The following is a 20,972-nucleotide window of genomic DNA, read 5'->3' on the forward strand; positions in this document are numbered from 1 at the left end:
CCCCTCCCCCTCTGACATCACTTTCGGGCACCATCCTCAGCCCCTCCCACCGTGCTCCGCTCCGCCGCCTTCCCGCCAGCCCCTGCGTTGCGCCGCACACAGGGGACGGGGTCGGGCTCGCGCTGTTTGAATGCACTCGCGGGGTGGGGAAGGCAGCGGTTGGCTTTTTGTCGCCTTGAGCTTGGTTACAGGTGAGGCCGGTTAGGAGCCGAGGGTAGGCGGTAGCGCTCTAACGCCGACCCTGACCTCTCAGGACGAGAGGGGTTTCCTGAATCGGGACGGCTGTCTCCCGGGCACCGTGCTTATAGGGGCTGATTTGGACCCCCGCGAGCAGCTAATAGAGACGGGGTGTAGGTTGCCCGACTTTTGTTAGCAATCTGACTCTTTTTGTTATGGACACACCTGGCATTTTTTCTATTACTATTTTGTGCACAGCTGAATTTAATATACCGAGTCATATCTTTATGCACCAAAAGATAGTAATCTACCTCCCCCCACACTCTGAGCCCACCGCATCAGAGGCGGACCCATTACCCTTGATTTTTTTTTTTACATAAAGCTATTTTTGTAGATGTATGTCTTTTAAATAGCATGTAAATGTACGTACTATTGTCAGTCCGGGGCTGGGCCTAGACCACTCTCGCCTGAGGATATTTATATGTGGGCTTCAGCACATATTTGTGAATCTGGGTTAGGGCAGGATCTTCTTAACTAAAAAGAAGAGTATACATCCAAGTGCATATAAAGCTATTTTAGTGGCAGATCTACTTATTAGGTTTCAAACCAGTAGTCTACTATTGTGGGCCTACTCTTTTCTATTTTAGTGATTATGGCCTGCTTGGAGAAGTGTGTGTAGTGCATCACGGGGTTTGACTGCTGTTTATTCTCTGCCTCCACACTACACTTTTCTCCAGCTGGTTCGGTTGTTGGTCTCTGGATGGCAGTGCTATGTGCTGTTTCACACTAGCAGGCCGATGCAATAAGTTGTGCTCAGGATGTGCATTTTGGATACGCATCTATAACCCCTTATGCACGAAGAGTATTAGCACATCCAAAATGTGTGTCCAAACCAGCGCTTAGCTAATAGTGCTCATCACATATAAATGCCATGTTGATGAGGTTATTAACTATTACCCCTGATGTAAAAAATAACCGTGCCCCTTGATGCTAAATTTTAACTCTCAAAATTTGTCAGCCAGAGCTGGCATTTAGTTTTGAGGAGCCCTAAAAATAGAAACCACTGAAGGCAGCAACCTGAAAAAAAAAAAAGGTAGATGGTGGTCAGTTAGGAAAATGGATGCTCAGTTTAAGATCTTCCATTTTTCTAATCCTTGGTTGTGCATGGGTCAGGAAAACGGATGCTCATAAAATTGAGCATCTGTTTTCCTAACCCTCACACAGCCACCTCTCCTGGGCATCCGAGAGGTGCAAGGGACGTACGATTTCTTTTTTTTTTTTTTAATGCAGTGGCTCATTTGCTTGCTGCATCACGTGGCTGGGAGAGATGGATGGGCATGCGTTAGGAAAGTGGACGCTCGTAAATTGAGCATCTGTTTTCTTAATCCGACTGCTGTCCAGACATTTTTATTTATTTATTTTCAGGGTGCTTTTGTGGTTCCTCCAACTTAATATCACCACGATATTGTTTGAGGAACCACAGAAAAGCAGTATTTTCTGCTTTTTAGCTCTACTTTTGGGGCTCCTCAAAACTTAATGTCAGCTCCAGGGCTGGCATTAATTTTTGAGTTAAAATGTGTGTTGGGCGCATGGTTATTTTTTTACATCAAGGGTAATAGATAATGGCATTTTCATGTGATGGGCACTATTGGCTACGTGCTGGTTTGGACTTGCTAATCCCCTTATTGCATAAGAGGTCATGGACTCTCATCCAAAACGTGGATCAATCTGTGTGCTAGTCTGAGTGCACAGTATTGCATTGGTGTGTATGGCCCTACGTACTGCATTCTAACAGGCCAAGGCAATATCATGCGTGTAAAAAACGTGCATCCAAAGTGGACGCATGTTTTTTGAACAGGTGCACATCCACTTCTCCTGGGCACTAGATGCAATTTGTAAATAAGCTGCTGTGCTGAAAGGGATGTGCAATGAATAACTTGTGCATCCCTAGTGCTCTGCATCGGGTGCCCAGGAGAAGGGGCTGTGCATCCACAATAGCCTGGCCAGAACTACCGCTCCACCACCCGGCAGCACTGTTCCTGATTGGTCCTTTTCACTGACAGTTGTCAGTTGAAAGAATCGATCCCCTTTTGGGACAGCAGCTATAAGGATTGGGCCTTTCACTGACATGAGGGCAGGTTACCAAAACTGAGTGTCTGTTTTGGTAACCTGCTTTCTGTGTGCAGGTTACCAAAACAGACACTCAGTTTATGAGCGTCCGTTTTAACCTGCAGTAGCTAGTTGACTGGCACAAGACACATGCACAATATACAAGGCCCTGAGCATATATGTTGTGCGCCCTGCAATTTTTTTTTATTTTTTTTGCATGATGTTGCTTTCTATTATTCTTCCTACTTAGTATTGTCCTGATACTAAGTAGGAGGAACCACAGAAAAGCAGTTTTAATTTTTAAGTTGAACCCTTGATGTGTGGGAACACTTTACACCTGTTCCGGGCAGACATAAAATTTGCTAGGTTAAAAAGTGTGCCTCGAGCAAATGGGGATTTTTTGCATTGTGGGTAATAGCTAATAGCCTCATCTACATGGAATTTACATGTGATGAGCACTATTAGCTCCACGCGAGTTTAGACCCACTGGTCCCCTTATTGCATTGGAGGTTATGGATGCGTGTCCAAGTGCTGGTTAACCTGTGTGCTAGGCTCGGCGTTTGATATTGCATCGTCCTGTAAGGATGTAAGTATCCATTTAAACTACTGAAATTTGAACAGTTAATAGTTTAGCCATTAACAAGCAGCAGCTGAGAAGGCATAGAGTCAGAAGTTGGATCCCAAGCTTGGTGGCAAGGTGGCAGCTGTGAGGCAATGAAAGACTGGAAAAGCAGCAGCTATTAGACTTTATCTAGCCTGACGGTGCCATGGTGATCCTGCCATCAGGACCATAGCCTGGAAGTGCCAGAGCCAGTTCACTCCGCCTATCCCTATAGCAGGTAGCACCATCTTCCATTACACATTCTTCTGGGGCTCTGGGACCCGGCTTCTATTTTAAGGACACAAATATATTAAATGGTAGCAAAAAATAACCATGGGTAGAAGAACCTATAAAGAGACAGTACCCCATTATATGATGGTCTCTTAATATGCTCTTCTACCCTTGGTGGTTATTTTTTTTGCTTCTATTGGTTTCAAATGGGTAATCTTTTTAGTTCTTTTTGTGGTTAATATATTACATGGTTAAACGACAAGGCTTAAGTCTGAACAGTAAGGTTATACATATCATTTTAACAGTTAAATATTTTACATCCCTATTGCACTCTGCATATCATTAGCTTTGTGAGTTGGACAAAAGTCCTTTTGAACATGGGTATTTTTGCTAGGTAACCCATAGTAACTTGAGAACATAATAATTGCCCCCAAATCAATAAGGTTTTTCCTAGATATATCAAATGGGAGGCAAACAATTGGATTAAAAATCTCACTGAGCAATCAGAAGTTTGGATTCTGCTGTTTCTAATGTTACAGTAATACTAAGAAGAGAGAGACATGGAATGCTTTGATTCCGCAATAGTTCAGGATTTTTCCTTAAAAGGTACTGGTATGGGCAGAATCTAACTCCACTTGTTAGGTGTTTTCACACACAAACTTTGGCACTATTAATGATTCATGAGAATTGCATTTTCAAACATGGGTTATTTTCTTATAGAAGAACTTCAGGATGGCCGTTTCTGCTCCACCTAACTTCCAGAAGTCAATAACGTGACATTTTGTGTGGGAAAATAAATTGAAAGTATATTTATCTCCATATTTGGAGATAACATTCTCTACACTTTGCTCCTTCTCCAGCAGTGTCCTCACACAACTTCATCCTATCAGAGATCACCTGCTGCTATAACTGCTTAATACATGGTTGTATCCTCAGAACAAGTCTACAAACCCAGAGGTAAATAGCTTTTGTTTTTAAAGGGATTTTTTAAATCCTCATATGATATATAGTTTTATACATCCAAAAGCCACTATTTCAACCTAACTGGATTTCAAGTCAGCTGTATTGCAGAAAAGCATTAACTGATGCACTGTCCCAAAGCCATAATATGATTGGTTAAAGGGTAGAGCTACTTCTGGTATCATTGTTACTGTTGGATTCAAGTTCTTTTGGGATAAGTTATTTTCCTGACTCCTCTCACCTTACTGTTTTTGAGAATTAAGGATTTAATATATTAAGCATTTGAATGGTAAGTTGAGGCTTATTGTTTATTAATTTAAATGTTAACTGCTGGTGTGAGCCAGGGACCAGCTCAAATCAGCCTGTAGCTGACTTTTAGGTTTATCTCTCTCTCAGCATGCCTTGCAACTCCCCATGTTGAAGCTGGCCAGCCCAGGGCACGTCTGACAGATCAGGGATAGAACGGAGAATGTGTGGGCACATTAGGATTGTCCCTCTTTCTCCAAATGCAGGCTGTATTTTGTTTTTCATTTAATGTACATGGTTAACATTTAAATGTTTATGTGCTTAATTATAATAGATTTGATGTTCAACAGTCTGCAAAAATCTGTTGATACTTCTATCTGTTTGAGAAACATAAGAGGTTATACCAGCAGTGGCTGCAAGATGTCCATATTTTCTATTACACTAGGCGGCAGGCTTTCTCTTTTGAATGTGCATGTAAAGTTGGACTGTGGGGCTCACACATTAGTGTTAAGCTGTGTAGAGGCAGATGTATCGGTAAATTGTAGTGGGGAGAGTGAATGATGCAGAGATGGGCTGCACCAGCAAATGCAGTCTCCTTAAGGTGTGTTGGCAGTGGCCTTGGTGGTGTGGTTTCGAGGGCTATAGTATTTACAGTATTGTGCTTTGTGACCAGTGAGGGTCTTCATCCCATGCGTTGCAGAGATTGTGTAGAGGAACTGGAGGCTTGAGAGAGGGGTTCAGTGTTGGGAGAGAGTGAAAGAAGATTGACTGTGTGGCACTCGGACAGTCAAGGACTTGGACACAACCAGAGGAATCTGCTGTAACTTCAGTGCGTTTATTTTAGTGCCACAATCAGGATTAGCAAACACAGTTGCAAACACACTGGCTGATATAGTACAGAGCGCACTGTTAGCCCGCATCGAAAACGCGCGGCCAGCCCCCCCCCCCCCCCCCCCCCCCGAAACTAATAGCGCCAACAACATGCAAATGCATGTTGGTGGGCCTATTAGTTATTCCCGCGCAATTCAGAAAGTAAAATGTGCAGCCGAGCCGCACACTTTAATTTCGGCCAGCACCGGGGAAGTGTACAGAGTACAGAGAAGCAGAAAAATCTGCTTTTCTGTACACCCTCTGACTTAATATCATAGCGATATTAAGTAGGAAGCCCCAAAAATAAAAATAAAAAAATTAAAAATCTTCCTGCGGATTGGAAGTCATTCTCAATTATGCCGGCGCCCATTTTCCAAACCCGTGGCCATCAGCGGGTTCGAGAACAGGTGCCAGTAAAATTGAGCGTCAGCTGTCAAATCTGCTGACAGCCACCACTCCTGTCAAAAAGGAGGCGCTAGGGACGCGCTAAATCGCGCGCACAGGAGAGTGGCCTGTGCGTGTGACAGGAGAGCGGGTGCTCGCCGGGTTGCCCGCACTTTTTTCTGTATCGGCTCGACAGACTGCTGCCTAGTCTCGGCTAACAAGGCACTTCCCAGAAGTTGGCCTGTTCTCCACTCTCTCAGTAAGTTACACACCAGGCAATTCCCAGAAGTCTGCCTATGCTCTCCTTCTCCCAGATCCATGGGGCCCATCCTCTCCCCACTGGCTTAGCAACTTATCCTCTCCTATCTTGGGCATGCCCTCCAAGCACCTCCCGCCTAGCAGGGAACCACCCAGGCTCCAAGCCTAGTCCTGCACAGGCTGAAAGGGGGCACTACCTCACATACCACTCCCCTCAGCTTCAGCCCGTTGGGCCCAGCGCCCTTACTCACCCTGGGATCCACCCAGGGTAGTATTCCACGCTGCCCAACCCCTTCAGCTGGGCTCTCCCCCTCTAGGTTTGAACTTGAAAATTCAGGATTCTGTGTCTTCCCCCCCCCCCCCCCCACCCCACTAGGGTCACCTAAGAAAGTACACCAACCACTGCACTCCCAGCCACAATCCTTGTCTTGAGTTCTTTTGGAGCTCAGAGTTCCAGGTTCTTCTTGACAGGACTTTTGTAGCTTCCTCTGGGTACTGTGGTAGCCGCTTCTCCTTTCTTCCATCTGCGAGGAACTCCACTGCACCTCTTCCTGACAGCTGCTCCCTCTGGGGGTCTCTGTGGTAGTGTTACCGTCAGAAAAGAGGCCCCAGACAACTGGTCCGAAAAGAAAGACTTTTATTGCATGCAAGACACAGCTGAGAACAATGGCTCAGAAATCTGCGTGCCCCTCCCCTTCAGGAGCTGGCTTTTATACATTCCACATTTCTTATCTTTTACACATGCGTTTTACGCCTTGCTGAGCAAGCATATCCCGGCTGAGGGGCTATTGACCCCCTCCTTAGACAACCTGGAACCTTCGTGAAACTTCTGCAGGAGAGGCTGTCGGGACTTGCAGTTCTGGAAAGGAATTTGCGAGTCTGCAGCAATACAGCCCTTCACATAATACATCCATTGTTCTAATCTAGGTTACAGCAGTGAAAGCTTATCAGAGAATAAGAACAGCGAAGCCAAAAATGAAAATGTGCAATGTGCTGACAGAGAGTTTCTCAATGTCCTAATTACAGCTGTATTGCAGACTGTAAGTAAACCCGTCATGAAGCAGGGAATTCTGGTACATGAAGTCCTGTTTGGCAGGAGTTTCAGGTTGTCCTCTGTCAGGTTGAAGCCTTCAGCCCCCTACAGTAGCTTCACCTGAGCTCTTCTCCACTCCCTCTGGGGTCTTGGCAGTACCTTCTCCAGCACCTCTCGCTTCGGGCGGTTGCCCCAGCTTGGTCAGCTCAGTGGTCATCTCTGCCAGTATCTTGTCTATCTTCTCTAGGAGCTGTTGAGATTCCCTGTCCAGCCATTCACTCTCAGGCTTTGCCGACTCCTCCAGCTGGCAAATCTGTCCCTCCAGGTTCTCCATCTTGCCCAGCTCCTGGGCATGGGGCACTCGACTACGCAGAGGTACATTGTACCAGACGTCACTTCCTTCTCCAATCATCCTTTCTTCTTTCTTTCCCCTTTTTCTTCTGAGCTGCAGTAATCCCCACTGGTTCCCAACCAGGCTTTACTGGAATACTGCCTAGGCTTCCATCAGCTGCTCCTTCTAGCAGTTTCTCTTCTGCTAGGCCATGCCCTACTCCAGCCCAGAGCATAACAGGATCCTCCTGCTTTTTATCTTTTTTTTTTTTCCCCTCTCAAAAAAAAAATAAAACCTCAAAAGCAAAAGAAATCCTGCTTGACCAGCTCTGGCTACACTTTTGTTGCACCCCTTCCTCAAGACACTAGCCTCTTTTAGTCTCAGGAAAAAAAAACATCTTGCTTCCGTAACAGGCCCCTTCTACCTCCCTCTGGGTTTAAAGCAGTTGGTTTTTTTTTTTCCTGTGCTCTGCAGACGAGCAATGCTGCAGGGCTCCAATGCTCTGCAGAGCCACAAATTTTCAGCTGCTTCTGGCAGGCAGCTCAATTAACTAAACTTTTTTTTTCTTTGAAACACCTCTCTTATTTTATTTTTTTAGTCTCTGTGCTCCCAGAGCCCCACCAGTCCAACTGCTTTTTGTAGTGTGCTTCCCAAGCCACACTCAACAAACTTTTCCTTTTCACTCCCTATGTCCCCAGACCAACCCAGCAGCTCCAACTGCCTTCTGCAATGTGCTCACCAAGCCACACCCTCTCTCAGCAGCACTGCTTAGAAAAAAAAATACTTGACCTCAGTCTTTTCTTCCGGAGACTGGTTCTTCCCTCTGGGGCCGATGCAATACCGTGCGCTCACACGCGCACACTGTTTAACCCACTGTCGGATGCGGGTTAAATAGGCGCTTAGAGGGATCCCATGAAGACACCATATGTGGCGCTTTAGCAGTCAAGGACTTGGACACAGCCAGAGGAATCACACTCACGCTCTGCTGTAATTTCAGTGCGTTTTATTTACAGGGCCACACTCAAACACAAAGTCTAGTCTCAGCTAAGGCACTTCCCAGAAGTCGACCTGTTCTCCACTTTCAGTAAGCTACACACTAGGCACTTCCCAAAAGTCTGGAGCTCCTACTCCCAGATCTATAGGGCCCATCCTCTCCCCACTGGCTCAGCAACTTATCTTCCCCTATCCTGGGCACACCCTCCAAGCACCTCCCGCCCAGCAGGGCCCTGCCCAGGCTCCTAGCCTGGGCCTGCACATGCTCACAAGGGGACACTAGGGGCACTACCTCACAGATGGAGGGCGTGAGTGTGTGTAAGAGAGAGCAACAGGATTGGCATCATGGGTGGGTATGAATTTTGAAAAAGAACCAGGGATGGGGGTTGAAAGGGAAAGAGAGAGGATTGGGTCCAGGAGATGGTCACCTCTGCCCACCCTCATTTTGATCCTCTCTTCCTTCCCATTTTGGCTTTCTCCTTGAAGTTTTGATTCTATTAATCTTTTGTGAAAACATCTAGAAATCATATTTACAGAAGTATTGTTGCAATAAAGAAATTAGTTTGAGTGCACATGTTCTGCACTGTATAAAATTATTTAGAAAATAATTCATATATGTGTATATATATAGTGGCAATAAAAAATGTATATTTGCTTTTAAGTTGTTTGTTTTTGTTGATCTTAAAATTATTTACTGTCTTTTTTTTTTTTTTTTTGCTTCCGCAGTGTTGAAAACTAATTAAAGAAAAAAAAAAAAAAAAGAAAGATAGCCATGTTGTCTGGAGTTAAATTTTCTTTACCATCAGCAAGCCTGCATTCTTTTTTTCCGAAAATAGAGAAAGGTATACAAAAACTCAAATTGCTAATGGAGTTAAAGGTGTGCATGTAAAATCTTGAGGCTGTGAGAGATTTAGATTTAAGCATAGATAAGAGGTCGGGGCACACCTGTTAATTTACTGTTCCCTGTACCTACCAGGATCAGTCCAGACTGCTGGGTTATGTCTCCCTTCCAGCAGATGGAGTCAGAGAAAAGCACCCCCTAGATAACCTGGTGTGCCACCTGCGATCCCTCAGCGCTCTTAGGAGTCAAAGACCAGTTATAAGAGTAATAAAAGAGGCTGGGTTGGTTTCACTAGCTTGTATTATGAAGAGAACGCAGAACACTGTTCAGAGATGGATGTCTGACAGTTTCAGCAGCCTTGAGTGGACGTGCTCAGTCAGCCAGACTAGGCCACTCAGGGATCAAATACCCTAAAATCAACTTTTAACCCATAGTTCTTTGATAGTTTTTTGTGTCATATTCCCTTCAAGGAAGGGGAATACTTCTTGCACAAGAACTGTGCTTTAAGCATTCAGATGTTTGCTGAGTGTGAGCTAAAGAGATTTTATCAACAATGCAAGTAGCTCTCAGACCCTATTTTCATGAATAATTTACCCATAGATAGTTAAGAAATACATCCACCTTGTGAGGTAGTGCTCTCCTTAGTAAGCACTTTTGAGTAGGGACTTGACCACTTTCCCATTTCCGGGGTGAGATATTAAATCATAGACACAATTTCTGACTTTATTTTCAGTTACACCTCCTTGTAAGTCATCAAAGCATTCCAGACCTGCGTATAGGATTAAATACCAGCCAGCATAACTACATGGGGTGATAAAGCAAGCCCACCTTCTACATACTGGCAAACTACTGAAAACCTGCTGTTCAGGCACATTCACTTTTAGGCTAGTGGGTGTGTAGACTGAGGCCTGCTCTCCTGATAGCATCCCAGCCCATCTCTCTGTGAACCCCCCCTCCCCCCAGACTGAAGTTTGAGTGAGCTACAGGAGAGAAAAGAACAGAACAATACAACTATCAGGCCGATACAGAAAAACGCGTGGGAGAGCCGGCGAACGCCCGCTTTCCCGATGCGCGCACAGGCCACTCTTCTGGGCGCGCAATTCAGAAAGCCCAGGTTTGTAAATTAGGGCCCGCAGTAAAAGGAGGCGCTAGGGACACTAGCACATCCCTAGCTCCTCCTTTTTGACAGAAGCGGTGGCTGTCTGCAGGTTTGACAGCAGATGCTCAATTTTACTGGCGTCTGTTCTCGAACCCGCTGACAGCCACGGGTTCAGAAAACCGACGCCAGCTAAATTGTGCGTCCATCTTCCAACCCACAGGCAGATTTAACTCTTAAAAAAAAAATTAAAAAAAAAGAAAATTGGGGGGCCTCCAACTTAATATCGTTATGATATTAAGTCGGAGGGTGTACAGAAAAGCAGGCTTTTCTGTACACTTTCCTGGTGCCGGCCGAAATTAACACCAGCCTTTGGCAGGCGCCTTTAGCAGGCGTTAATTTCTGAAAGTAAAATGTGCATCTTGGCTGCACATTTTACTTTCTGTATCGTGCGGAATAACTAATAGGACCATCAACGTGCATTTGCATGTTGCGGGCGCTATTAGTTTTAGGGGGGGGGGGGAGAGGTTGGCCGCACATTTTGTTTACCCCTTACTGTATAAGGGGTAAAGCTAGTGTGTCGAAAACGTGCAGCCAAATGCGGGCTAACAGTGCGCTCCACCGGAGCGTACTTTACTGTATCGGCCTGTATGTAACCTGAGCTGCAAACTCAGGAGATTGAAAAACTTGCCAGATGTCCTGCTGTGAGGATACTTAACTGACCATTGAATGGATTAGTCAGACATTCAGGTAGGGGATTTGCATGCCATAGTCTCCTGGACCTCTGGGTAATTTTGTAGGAAATATCACTAACCAAAAATTCAGAGGATTTAAAACTTTTACATTACAGAACTATGACTGGGGAAGGGATTTGTGAGTGAAATGTGCTGGAAGACAGTACTGGGAGGCAGACAGATTTTCACCCCAATTTTACCTGTGTCTGATGCAGAGTGAATTAAAAAAAAAAAAAAAAGTGTCTCAGATGCACATTTTGCTCTCAAGATTGGGTGGGATTTCCCTCCTTTCACCCCAGGAAAACAAATGAGACTATGAACAAGGCTGGCAGTATGTACAAATCTACAAGTTTATTAGACTATACAAGCATATACATTTCTATGTACATTGCTAATAGGATGTCAAGCAGCACACACATATATATACTCATGGTTAGTGCCCTCTGCCTACACAACTTCCAAACTCCACCTCACCTAACTGCTGCTATGTTCCCCTTCTCTCTTGTCAGTGTCCTTCAGTTTTCCCTAGTCCTTCAGTTTTCCCTAGCTTGGGCTTACAGCTGTACAAGGTTAGGTTACATTCAGCAATTTTGGCTTTGTACAGTCAGTGGTTACTCCTAAGCCACAGCCAGTCCTGTTCTATTATCCAGTTTAGAATAATCACCTTTTATCTCAGCATGTCTTGTGTTTATCTATTATTTGACCCTATATGGCTTACCTCTCAGCCAAAATGACAGGCAAGCAGACAAGACTATAGAGAAAAGGCCATATATATACATCCTTTCATCCTGTCTCTTTTTGTTTCCTGTCTGGGACCTCTACACCCAATGTGTCTCAATACCCCTGCTAGTCAGGATGAAAATCTGTCTGCCTCCCAGTACTGTCTTCCAGCACATTTCACTCACAAATCCCTTCCCCAGTCATAGTTCTGTATTGTAAAAGTTTTAAATACTCTGAATTTTTTGTTAGTGATATTTCTTACAAAATTACCCAGAGGTCCAGGGGATTATGGCATGCAAATCCCCTACCTGAATGTCTGACTAATCCATTCAATGGTCCTTTAATAATATGGATAGCCATGACTGATGCTTCTGCCCAGGCCTGCCCTTTCACAACAGAATAAATACTCACACAACAGATTTGGGAGTCAACAGGCCGCAGCTTTATTAAACACCCCCGGAGCCCGAGCCATGCAAATGTAACCATACATTCCCCCATCCGCCACCAACCAGCAAGATGGGCACACTCAGGCTATCCTAGCCTGCAAGACGTGCCAACCCCAGGCTATCCCAGCCTGTCAAACGGGCACATGCAGGTTATCCCAGCCTGTATGAAGTGCCCATCTTTATCTAATCCCATGACTCCTGCCACCGTCCAGCAAGGAGTCATACCAGCAACAACCGCACCCAGTTGTTTGCTAGGGACCCCTGACCTGATCCCTGTCAAGTCAGACACCAGTCAACCAAGGCATAACCCCCCCGAATCGGCTCGGACTACCTGCCCCCCTCCCCTATTGAAGCTGCGACAAAAATTATACCCCCTTTTTACAACAACCAGGGCGGGTGGGATGCAGCGCTGAAGAACCCAGCTGTGGACAGGAAGCTGCCCTGCGGGACACTGGGTAAACCCCGCCCCCTGCTGAAACTAGACACGGGAACCAATCTGTTCCCCCCCAGGAGGTGGTTTAAACTAAACCACCCAATCCCTGCCCTGCTGGTTCACAGAGCCCAAACGGCAGGTCAGCCACCCGCAACCCCCCCCCCCCCTCCAGAACTGAACATGCCAAGCTTGCATAAGCGAGCCTGGCACCATATTACAAAGGTCAGGCAGGCATGAAGCCTACCCAGCCTCATAGTATCCTCATAGCAGGACGTTTGGCAACCTTTTCAATCTCCTCAATTTGCTGTTCAGGTTACATAGTTGTATTGTTCTGTTCTTTTCTCTTCTGTAGCTAACTCAGTCCTCAATCTCGTGGGTGGGGTTAATCTATGACCCTTTTCCAGCTGTTTGCTTTTTCTTCTTTCCTACTTCCATCTGGCTCACCAGGCTGTTTTCCCTTAAAACAGGGGTGGCCAACTCCAGTCCTTGCAAGCCACAAATAGGATACTGTTTATTCTAGAGAAACTTTTGCAACAGTGTGTAATCAGAAACTTTAATTAGAGAAAGACAGAGACAAAGGGGACAGGGACCAGAACAAAGCACGAGGGTCAGCCCTTCTGACCCCCAGTTCTCCCCCTCACCTCCCCCTGTTATTTGTATTTTCTACCTTTTTGTTATTATGTAAACCGATATGATGTGTACTTTAATGTCGGTATAGAAAAACTGTTAAATAAAATAAATAAATAAATAAACGAGGAGATAATTTGTTCCGGGGAGTAACATAGGTCTATACAATTGTAAAAACACCCAGTTACCCAATTTTTACAGAGGTGTGCATAACAATATATACCCTTCATACTGACCAATCAGAGCATATTCAGAGTGTTGTTTTTAGATAAGTGCAGTACATTTGATTTGAGAATGTATTAGACCAATCAGCTAATGGGTCTAGGGTGTTGGCTCGCTGCATTCCAGCACGTAGCCAGGGTCCTCTGCTTTCTTTGTCTAAAACTAATATTCAGGCATACAGCAGAAATGAGGTGCCTCAGAAAGTCAGTGCATAATACAGCATACAATACTCACAATGAATATACATGAGATATGTATCTGCATGCACTGCCTCCATTGTATACAAATCTATCTCATGTAAGTTAATTGTGGATATCCTGAAAACCTGGTCTATTTGTTGCTCTCGAGGACTGGAGTTGGCCACCCCTGCCTTAAAACAAGTCCCAGCAAGCTTTGTCCAAAAGCAAGATCAGTTCCTCTCTGGTTTTCAGTGACACCTCTAGCACTCCCTCCAGTGGTTGGCTGCCCAAATTCCTCGAGAGCAACAAATAGACCAGGTTTTCAGGATATCCACAATTAACTTACATGAGATAGATTTGTATACAATGGAGGCAGTGCATGCAGATATATATCTCATGTATATTCATTGTGAGTATTGTATGCTGTATTATGCACTGACTTTCTGAGGCACCTCATTTCTGCTGTATGCCTGAATACTAGTTTTAGACATGCTTTCCTACACACTGATCATTTTAGCTGGATAAGCTTTTTTTTTTTTCCTTATCCAGGCCTAGTGGATTTTTTTTATGTTTTTGTTAATAAAGCACTGATTTGAAAAGTTTGTCAGGAACTAAATTTTCTGTTTCCTTTATTTTCAGTAGCTGAAAAAAAAGATGAATGGGACTCTACAGAGAATCCTTTTAAGTTCCCGCAAACAGATTTATTTCTTTTTAGAAGTGAGGAGATGAAAAAGAAGAAAGAGGTCTGTCTTTTTTCAAAGTCTGCCTTATTGATACTGCATTATGTGAATGTTTCAGAATTTTAGGTAACCTAGTCATCTTTTGTGGTTCCAGGCTATCAGCTGCTATTGAGATTTAAAAAAAATCTTTTCCTCTTCTCTGAAGACAAGCAGTTCACCGTAGTCACACACAAGTGACTTCGTCTGACTGCATTGATACAGACATTTTCCAGAGCTTTCTAGCAAATACCTAGCGTCCTGTCTGAGCATGAGTGATTCACACAGTATATTTAATTTATTTGTAAACATTTGATATTCTCTTTACCAAACTGGTCTCAAAGTGGATTACAATCACATTTCAATTAAATTCATGCTATATTTCCATCTCCATTTATACCCAGCATATTGAAACATGAGAGAGAGAGGTATATAAAGGTGGGGCATATAAGATATGATTAGTTAAAAGATAGAAGGAAGTCTCTGTCACTATCTTTGTCACAGTTGCAGTTTTTGAAGTGGAATTTAAGGAAAGACCTAGTTGAATAACTCTCTTTTTCCTGAAGATAAGATGTCTCGACATTGGATTAGTGGTATCTTATTCCATGTCTATGGGGTATAGCTGTATGAGCCAAGAGTGATGCTGGCAGAAGTCAGCAGGGAAGAGGAAAGGAGGGCTTTTTAAGAGGAACAAAGTCATGCCTCAGATCAACAATTTCCAAGATGAGCCCAGATCTTAATAGTATTTTTCACTAACCTTTGGCTTCTCAAAACCATTTTGTTCTTTTTTTTTTTTCTTCTCTTTTCAGGTCAGCATGTCAAAGAGTTATTATTTTTTTACTTCCCTTATCTCTTTAGCTATTTTAGTGAAATTTCTTTTTATATTTTAGCCATTTCTGTCAAGCTTGTTTTGACCCCTACTTCTGACAGGCCTTTGGTTTCAGTCCCTCTTTTTCTTCTTTGAGTGTCTGTTATACATTTTTTCTTTTGATTTTTGCATCACAGAATTTTTTGATGGTAACAGAAAGTTTTGTCTGGAATGTAGGCAGAATATATCCACTCACCATCACAAGACCTGCTAAAAGTGTCAGAGTAAGAATCATGATGTGTTCCACTGCAGCATCTGCTCAAAGATTTCACTGAACGCCATCAAGATAAACAAGTTGTGACTACTGACTCAGCTTGAAGAATTGAAGTCTGGATCTACCAAACAAGGGACCATGGAGCTGCACTAATCACTAGAGGCAAAGGAGTTGCTGAAGGGAGGTATCGATTTCATCAGCACTAAAGCCTAAAGAGATGCTTATAGATTGAAACAGATTTCAAACTTCCTATTCATGCTAGCATCAGGATCTAAGCACCGGAGCCATGGAGAAACAGCACCAAAAGCTTATTGAAAGAGAAGATTCATCGGTAACAGTTTCCTTTGATGCAAGGGCCAGAGGATTCTGGAGCATGCTGTCCAAATCTCTAAGCAACTATGCCTGAAAAAAAGATCTAGTCCTCTCTAGGACTCAGGCTTTGCCAGTCTCCAGAGGTCCAGCTTTGCATTTTTGCTTCTCTTTTAGACACCCTTAAGAAGGCCAGTCCTCTTGCTGAATCCCATCAGCACTTCCTATCCAAGGAAGAATTTGGAGGCATATACCAGAGACAGTTACTCAGCACATCTTGGCATCCACATCAAGCTTTGAATGTCAAGGATGAGTGGTGCCATGTGCATCAAGTAAAACCCAGAAGACCTTGGAGAAGGAAGTTTCTCTTTAAACCCTTGATGACAGTCGGCCATGAGATCCTAATAGTCTAATCATGGATCTGCACAGGCTCAGTTGTACTCTCCAAACTATATTAAGAGTGATTTTGAGCAGTCATGGGGGGGTCCAATTACAGGTCAGAGAAGACTGATTTCAAAAAGGAATTATCTGACCTTCAACTGGAGCCCTCTTCCACAGACAAGGAGTAGGTCTCCACCTGAAGAATTTGTGCAGGTAATGGCTAAGTTCATTCCAGTTGAGTTGCAGGTTGAAGAAGAGCCCAAAGCACCCCCATTCTGCATTAAAGTACCTAGAGTTGGTGGCAGTGCCCATTTAGTCACGCTACTAGGATGTACATATGAGAATGTGGGAAACCGCTCTCTATACTCCCAGTTGCAAAGAAGGTAATCACCAAGTATTGTGCCCAGATGGCTAAAGAATTCAAAAAGCCCCAACTGCCACACTGGTCTGTGGTGGTCAAATTTACCTTGAAATGTGCTAAGAAGTCTAAGACGGGTGGAGGAAGTGAAGTAATCGGTGGAGATGGAAGCTTAACTGTGGTGCTCCTCTCCTCACCTAGCAAATCTAAATTCATCGGAGTCTCTGGAACCATTTTTTTTTCTCTTTCATCAGTGAGACTGCTCGTGTGCCGATGGTGTGATTGGCTGCTAAGTGAAAATCGGTTGATTTTTCGCCGGTTCTCCTATCTCAAAGGCAGCGCTGCTGAGGATGGGGAAGGCTGTGATGGTGATCTCCCGGAAGGCCTAGAAGAAGTTTCCAACCCTACTGTTCTCTTGGCGGACCTACCTTCCCATGATGAATTCAGAGAACGGTTTTTCAGTCTGCACAGATTTAAAAGATAAGAGAATTTATGAGAATGATGGAAGAAATATAGGAGGAGATTGCTCCCTTGGGACATCGGGTCGATTAGCTCTAGCTCTATACCTGTGTGGGATTCCAAGCGGAGGCCTCAAAAAAAAAAAAACTTTCAAAAGGTTTGCTCTGACCTGCACGATGAGACTCTTACTATAAAAGAAAACCAGGCACGACCGAGAAACTGTTGCTTTCGTTGGTCTCAGACGGCTTCGACTTCTGTGCTTCACCTTTTCTTCTTTCTCTCTCCTCAAGCCTTGGGAAGATGGCTGCTGCTGTGTCTTCATGCCACTCTCTCCGGCGTTCCCAGATTGGCGACAGTGTTCGCCATGATTTTCCTGAGGGCACTCCTAGGGTGTGCACGCCACCCACGTCTTTATCCACGTCATGGCGGGAACCTCGGGGGCATCCCCTCCAAGTGACGTCATCACATCCTGGTATTTAGCCTGCCCTTCGTTTGCTAACAAACTGAGTTAGTAAGGATTGGACTGCCTCCGGCCTAAGCTGCTCTGTCGCTTCCTAGCTGCCGGAGGAAGCTCTCTCTGCCCTTCGGGGTAATTCTCCTAACCTGGGTACCCTCTCCTCGGGGGCCCTTCTGCTCTATTTCAGGTACTTATCCTGGGATACCAGGTACTCGCTTCTCAAGGGCCTGCTCTTCCTATTCTGGTGAGGAAATAACAAAATGGTGGATGCCACAAAAGTCTCTTTCAATTTTTAATCATGGAGACGTAAAGTATCATGTACAAGTGCCCGACTCTGGCCGAGTTTCGCCACCAATGGTGGCTGCCTCAGGGGCTTATGAATCAAAGAAAAGTGTTCAGGTGATGGTCCGAATAAAATCCACTGTATACATATATCTATTGTTTATGCACCAACACGGTTCGTCTCCATGATTAAAAATTGAAAAAGACTCTTTTGTGGCATCCACCATTTTGTTATTTCCTCACGGCTTCACTGGATCGCCTACCTTGTTGCTTTTTGGGTCCTTCCTATTCTGGTGCCTGCCACTGAACAACTTCTGCCTGCCTGGACCATCTACTACACAGCTTCTGCTTCAGTGAGTACTAACCCTCTCAGCCTGTCTCATCTCCAGCTTCAGCGCTCCTTGCCTTCATCCAGGACCTGTCCCTGCTATGCTTTGCTGCCTATCACCTACTCGAGTGTGAGACTGGTCTCCTCTGCTGAGGACCCCCTGGGTTACCTCCACTGTTGCCCGCTCCCCGGGCAGTACCATTGAGCAAAAAAAAACTTCTCTGTGTCTGTGTGTAAAGAGTCTAGCCTAGTACTGCGGTTCCTCACGGGGCTCCTCCCCGTGGGAGTGGCCATCACCGCAGTACCCAAGAATCCACTCCAACACCTCATAACCATAACAGAAACCTGCAATTTAGAGGCTTTCAGGAGTCCCCCAGAAAATGTGTTTCTGTAAATATCTCCTCTTTTCTCATTCAGAGAAAGGAGCGACTGATATTCCTACTATTAAATTGGATAGAGCCCATCGGGCTATTGGAGTCTCTAATAACAATCCATCTAGGGACATTATTGTCTGCTTTCATGACTTCACTGTAAAAGAAAAGATTTCTGCGGCTGCTAAAATGCAACCCACCTGGTCATGGAAAGGCCAAGACATAGCAATCTACGCTGACCTTTCACAAGCCACTGTACAAAATAGGCAAGAGCTGCTAATCGTCACTTCTTTTTGCCGTAAAGAGAATATCAAGTATAGATGTCTTCATCCATTTGGCTTATCCTTTTCTATTGAGGGAGTGACTTCCATAAGATCTTTCAATTTTCCCCTATGAAATTTCACTAATGAAGAAGATCCCTGCGTCGTTATCTAAAGCACTGTTGCTGATGCCATTCTTATACTTCAGAACTGTGAATCTGCATCTTCGCAGGCATCGAAAACAACTAAAATATGTAGCGAGAGGGCCCCATTCCCAATCTGGCAGCTTGCTGGCAAACTCAATAGCAGATTAAGGAGACATTCTGGTGGATCCTTGGTTACTAAGGACGTCACCTGATTCTTTCCTGTAGCAGGCATCTTTTTATTGCTGACGCTACATTTTTTTTCAAGCTAACCTTGACATTTTTCACAATTATATAGTACTATTTTTTTTGCTGCTAAGATGATTCTGTGTTCCTTGTGATATCTTCTTTTGGTATTTTGTGTTTGTCATCTCTAACTTTTTTTTTTTTCTAGGTGATGGGAGAGTTCCATTCCTCTAGTCGAATTTCCTCTGCTGGTGCAAGTGGAGATGATCTGCATGGAGGTTACAGCAGATCTGATTAGTTATATGAGGGGATGTTTTTGGTGGGGAGGGTTTCTTTCCGCTTTATGCTCCAACTTTGTTTTTTTTCTTTTCTGGTAACATACTCTGTATCAGTAGTGCTTGCTCTCTTGGGTGTCCCTTACTACTTTTTCCATATAAATTGTGGGTCAGGTTTCTTTATTTTTATTGTTCTCTTGGAGTGGGTTGTTGGCGCCCTATTTGGCTCAAGGCCTTACTGTGATGATCTTTGGGTATTATTGGTTTTCCCCCTTTAACCTGGTTATGAATAATGCTTTTCGTATCACTTCTATTAGCGCTAAAGGGCTAAACTCACCGTGTAAGGGGCACCTACTTTTTAGGGAAATAAGCCATATCCGGGCAGACATCATTTTTGTTCAAGAAACTCCTTTAAAAAACAGGTACGAACATCTACTTCACTTTCCTAGATTTTAGCTTTTTTTTTTTTTACTCCCAGCTGTAGAGGTGCTAAGTATACAGTTGTCTGTATCCTTTTTTTTCCCGGGATTTTATCTTTGATTGCAAAATGTGTGCTAAAGACCCCTTGGGTAAATATTTAATCCTGCAGATCACGGTGAACATCTACACACCTAATAGGGACCAAGGGCTATTCTTTCAGAGTCTTCACCAAGCGTTGCTTACCTCTTGTTCTAGTAATTTGATCATTGATGGGGGCTTTAATTTAGCCAAATCTCCTGCTTTAGATAATGTTGCAGGGATCTTCTTCATTAGTGAAATTTCATAGGGGAAAATTGAAAGATCTTATGGAAGATTGGCATCTGATAGATGTTTGGAGAATGCATTTTCCCACCTCACGCGTTTATACATTTTATTCTAATTCCCATGTTTCTTATTCAAGTATTGACTATTTTTTGGTGGACAAGTCCATTTTCAATAACATTATCGCTACAGGTATAGAAGACAGGGACATTTAAACTTACTGCTCCTCAGGCGCCACGCCTGACTGATCCGGACCTCTGCTGCTGCCGCCGCTGCTGTGACATCAAGAGGGAAGGGCCTGCGCGATCGGCGCCCAGACCCGTCTGGGTAAGGCCTTCCAATTCCCCTTGCCCCCGGCGAGCCCGGACACCAATCGCACGGCCTGACAACCGCGCCGCCCATCCGCGTGGCCCTGAGACCCTCCCACAAGCCTAAACGCACCAATCACAACCAGAGAGGGACATTTAAACTTACTGCTCCGGGCTGGCCCCTTTGTGCGCCCCTTCGTGCAGCCACTGAGGCCAAGAAGAAAGAAATCAAATAATCCTACTTTCTACATAAAAGCTACAAACTCAGATACGCTCAAATCCTTTTCCTACTCAGCACATCACACGCCTCGCTAAACTCATTCTTCAAACTAAACATTATCTCTTATTTCTTCTACTGCAATTCAACAGAGAACATTTCTATCTACTCATTCAAGTTAAACCTCTATACCCCTTGAGAAATTTTACTTCTATATCATCATGGCTATTACAACTAGGATTAACCAAACAAGAACATAAGAACATAAGAAAATGCCATACTGGGTCAGACCAAGGGTCCATCAAGCCCAGCATCCTGTTTCCAACAGTGGCCAATCCAGGCCATAAGAACCTGGCAAGTACCCAAAAACTAAGTCTATTCCATGTAACCATTGCTAATGGCAGTGGCTATTCTCTAAGTGAACTTAATAGCAGGTAATGGACTTCTCCTCCAAGAACTTATCCAATCCTTTTTTAAACACAGCTATACTAACTGCACGAACCACATCCTCTGGCAACAAATTCCAGAGTTTAATTGTGCGTTGAGTAAAAAAGAACTTTCTCCGATTAGTTTTAAATGTGCCCCATGCTAACTTTATGGAGTGCCCC

The 20,972-nt window shown here is 44.3% G+C and overlaps 1 protein-coding gene across 9 annotated transcripts in view; it reads left to right on the top strand.

Annotated features, from left to right (window-relative positions):
* The first annotated feature begins 21 nt into the window (after window positions 1–21).
* CCDC38 (coiled-coil domain containing 38) overlaps window positions 22–20,972 on the top strand; it is a 209,502-nt gene continuing 188,551 nt past the window's right edge. For 3 of the 9 annotated variants that reach the window (XM_029601566.1, XM_029601575.1, XM_029601574.1), the window contains exons 1-4: window positions 22–191; window positions 3,839–4,075; window positions 8,920–9,035; window positions 14,131–14,234. In XM_029601566.1, coding sequence (XP_029457426.1) covers window positions 8,966–9,035; window positions 14,131–14,234 — 174 coding nt within the window. In that variant the 5' untranslated portion in view covers window positions 22–191; window positions 3,839–4,075; window positions 8,920–8,965. Of the gene's footprint in view, window positions 192–228; window positions 351–3,001; window positions 3,126–3,619; window positions 3,725–3,838; window positions 4,076–8,919; window positions 9,036–14,130; window positions 14,235–20,972 lie in introns of those variants that run through there. The other 6 variants (XM_029601573.1, XM_029601569.1, XM_029601572.1 and 3 more) reach the window with 6 other exon arrangements.

Source organism: Rhinatrema bivittatum, chromosome 4 (genome assembly GCF_901001135.1).
Source record: "Rhinatrema bivittatum chromosome 4, aRhiBiv1.1, whole genome shotgun sequence".
NCBI classification, from domain to species: domain Eukaryota; kingdom Metazoa; phylum Chordata; class Amphibia; order Gymnophiona; family Rhinatrematidae; genus Rhinatrema; species Rhinatrema bivittatum.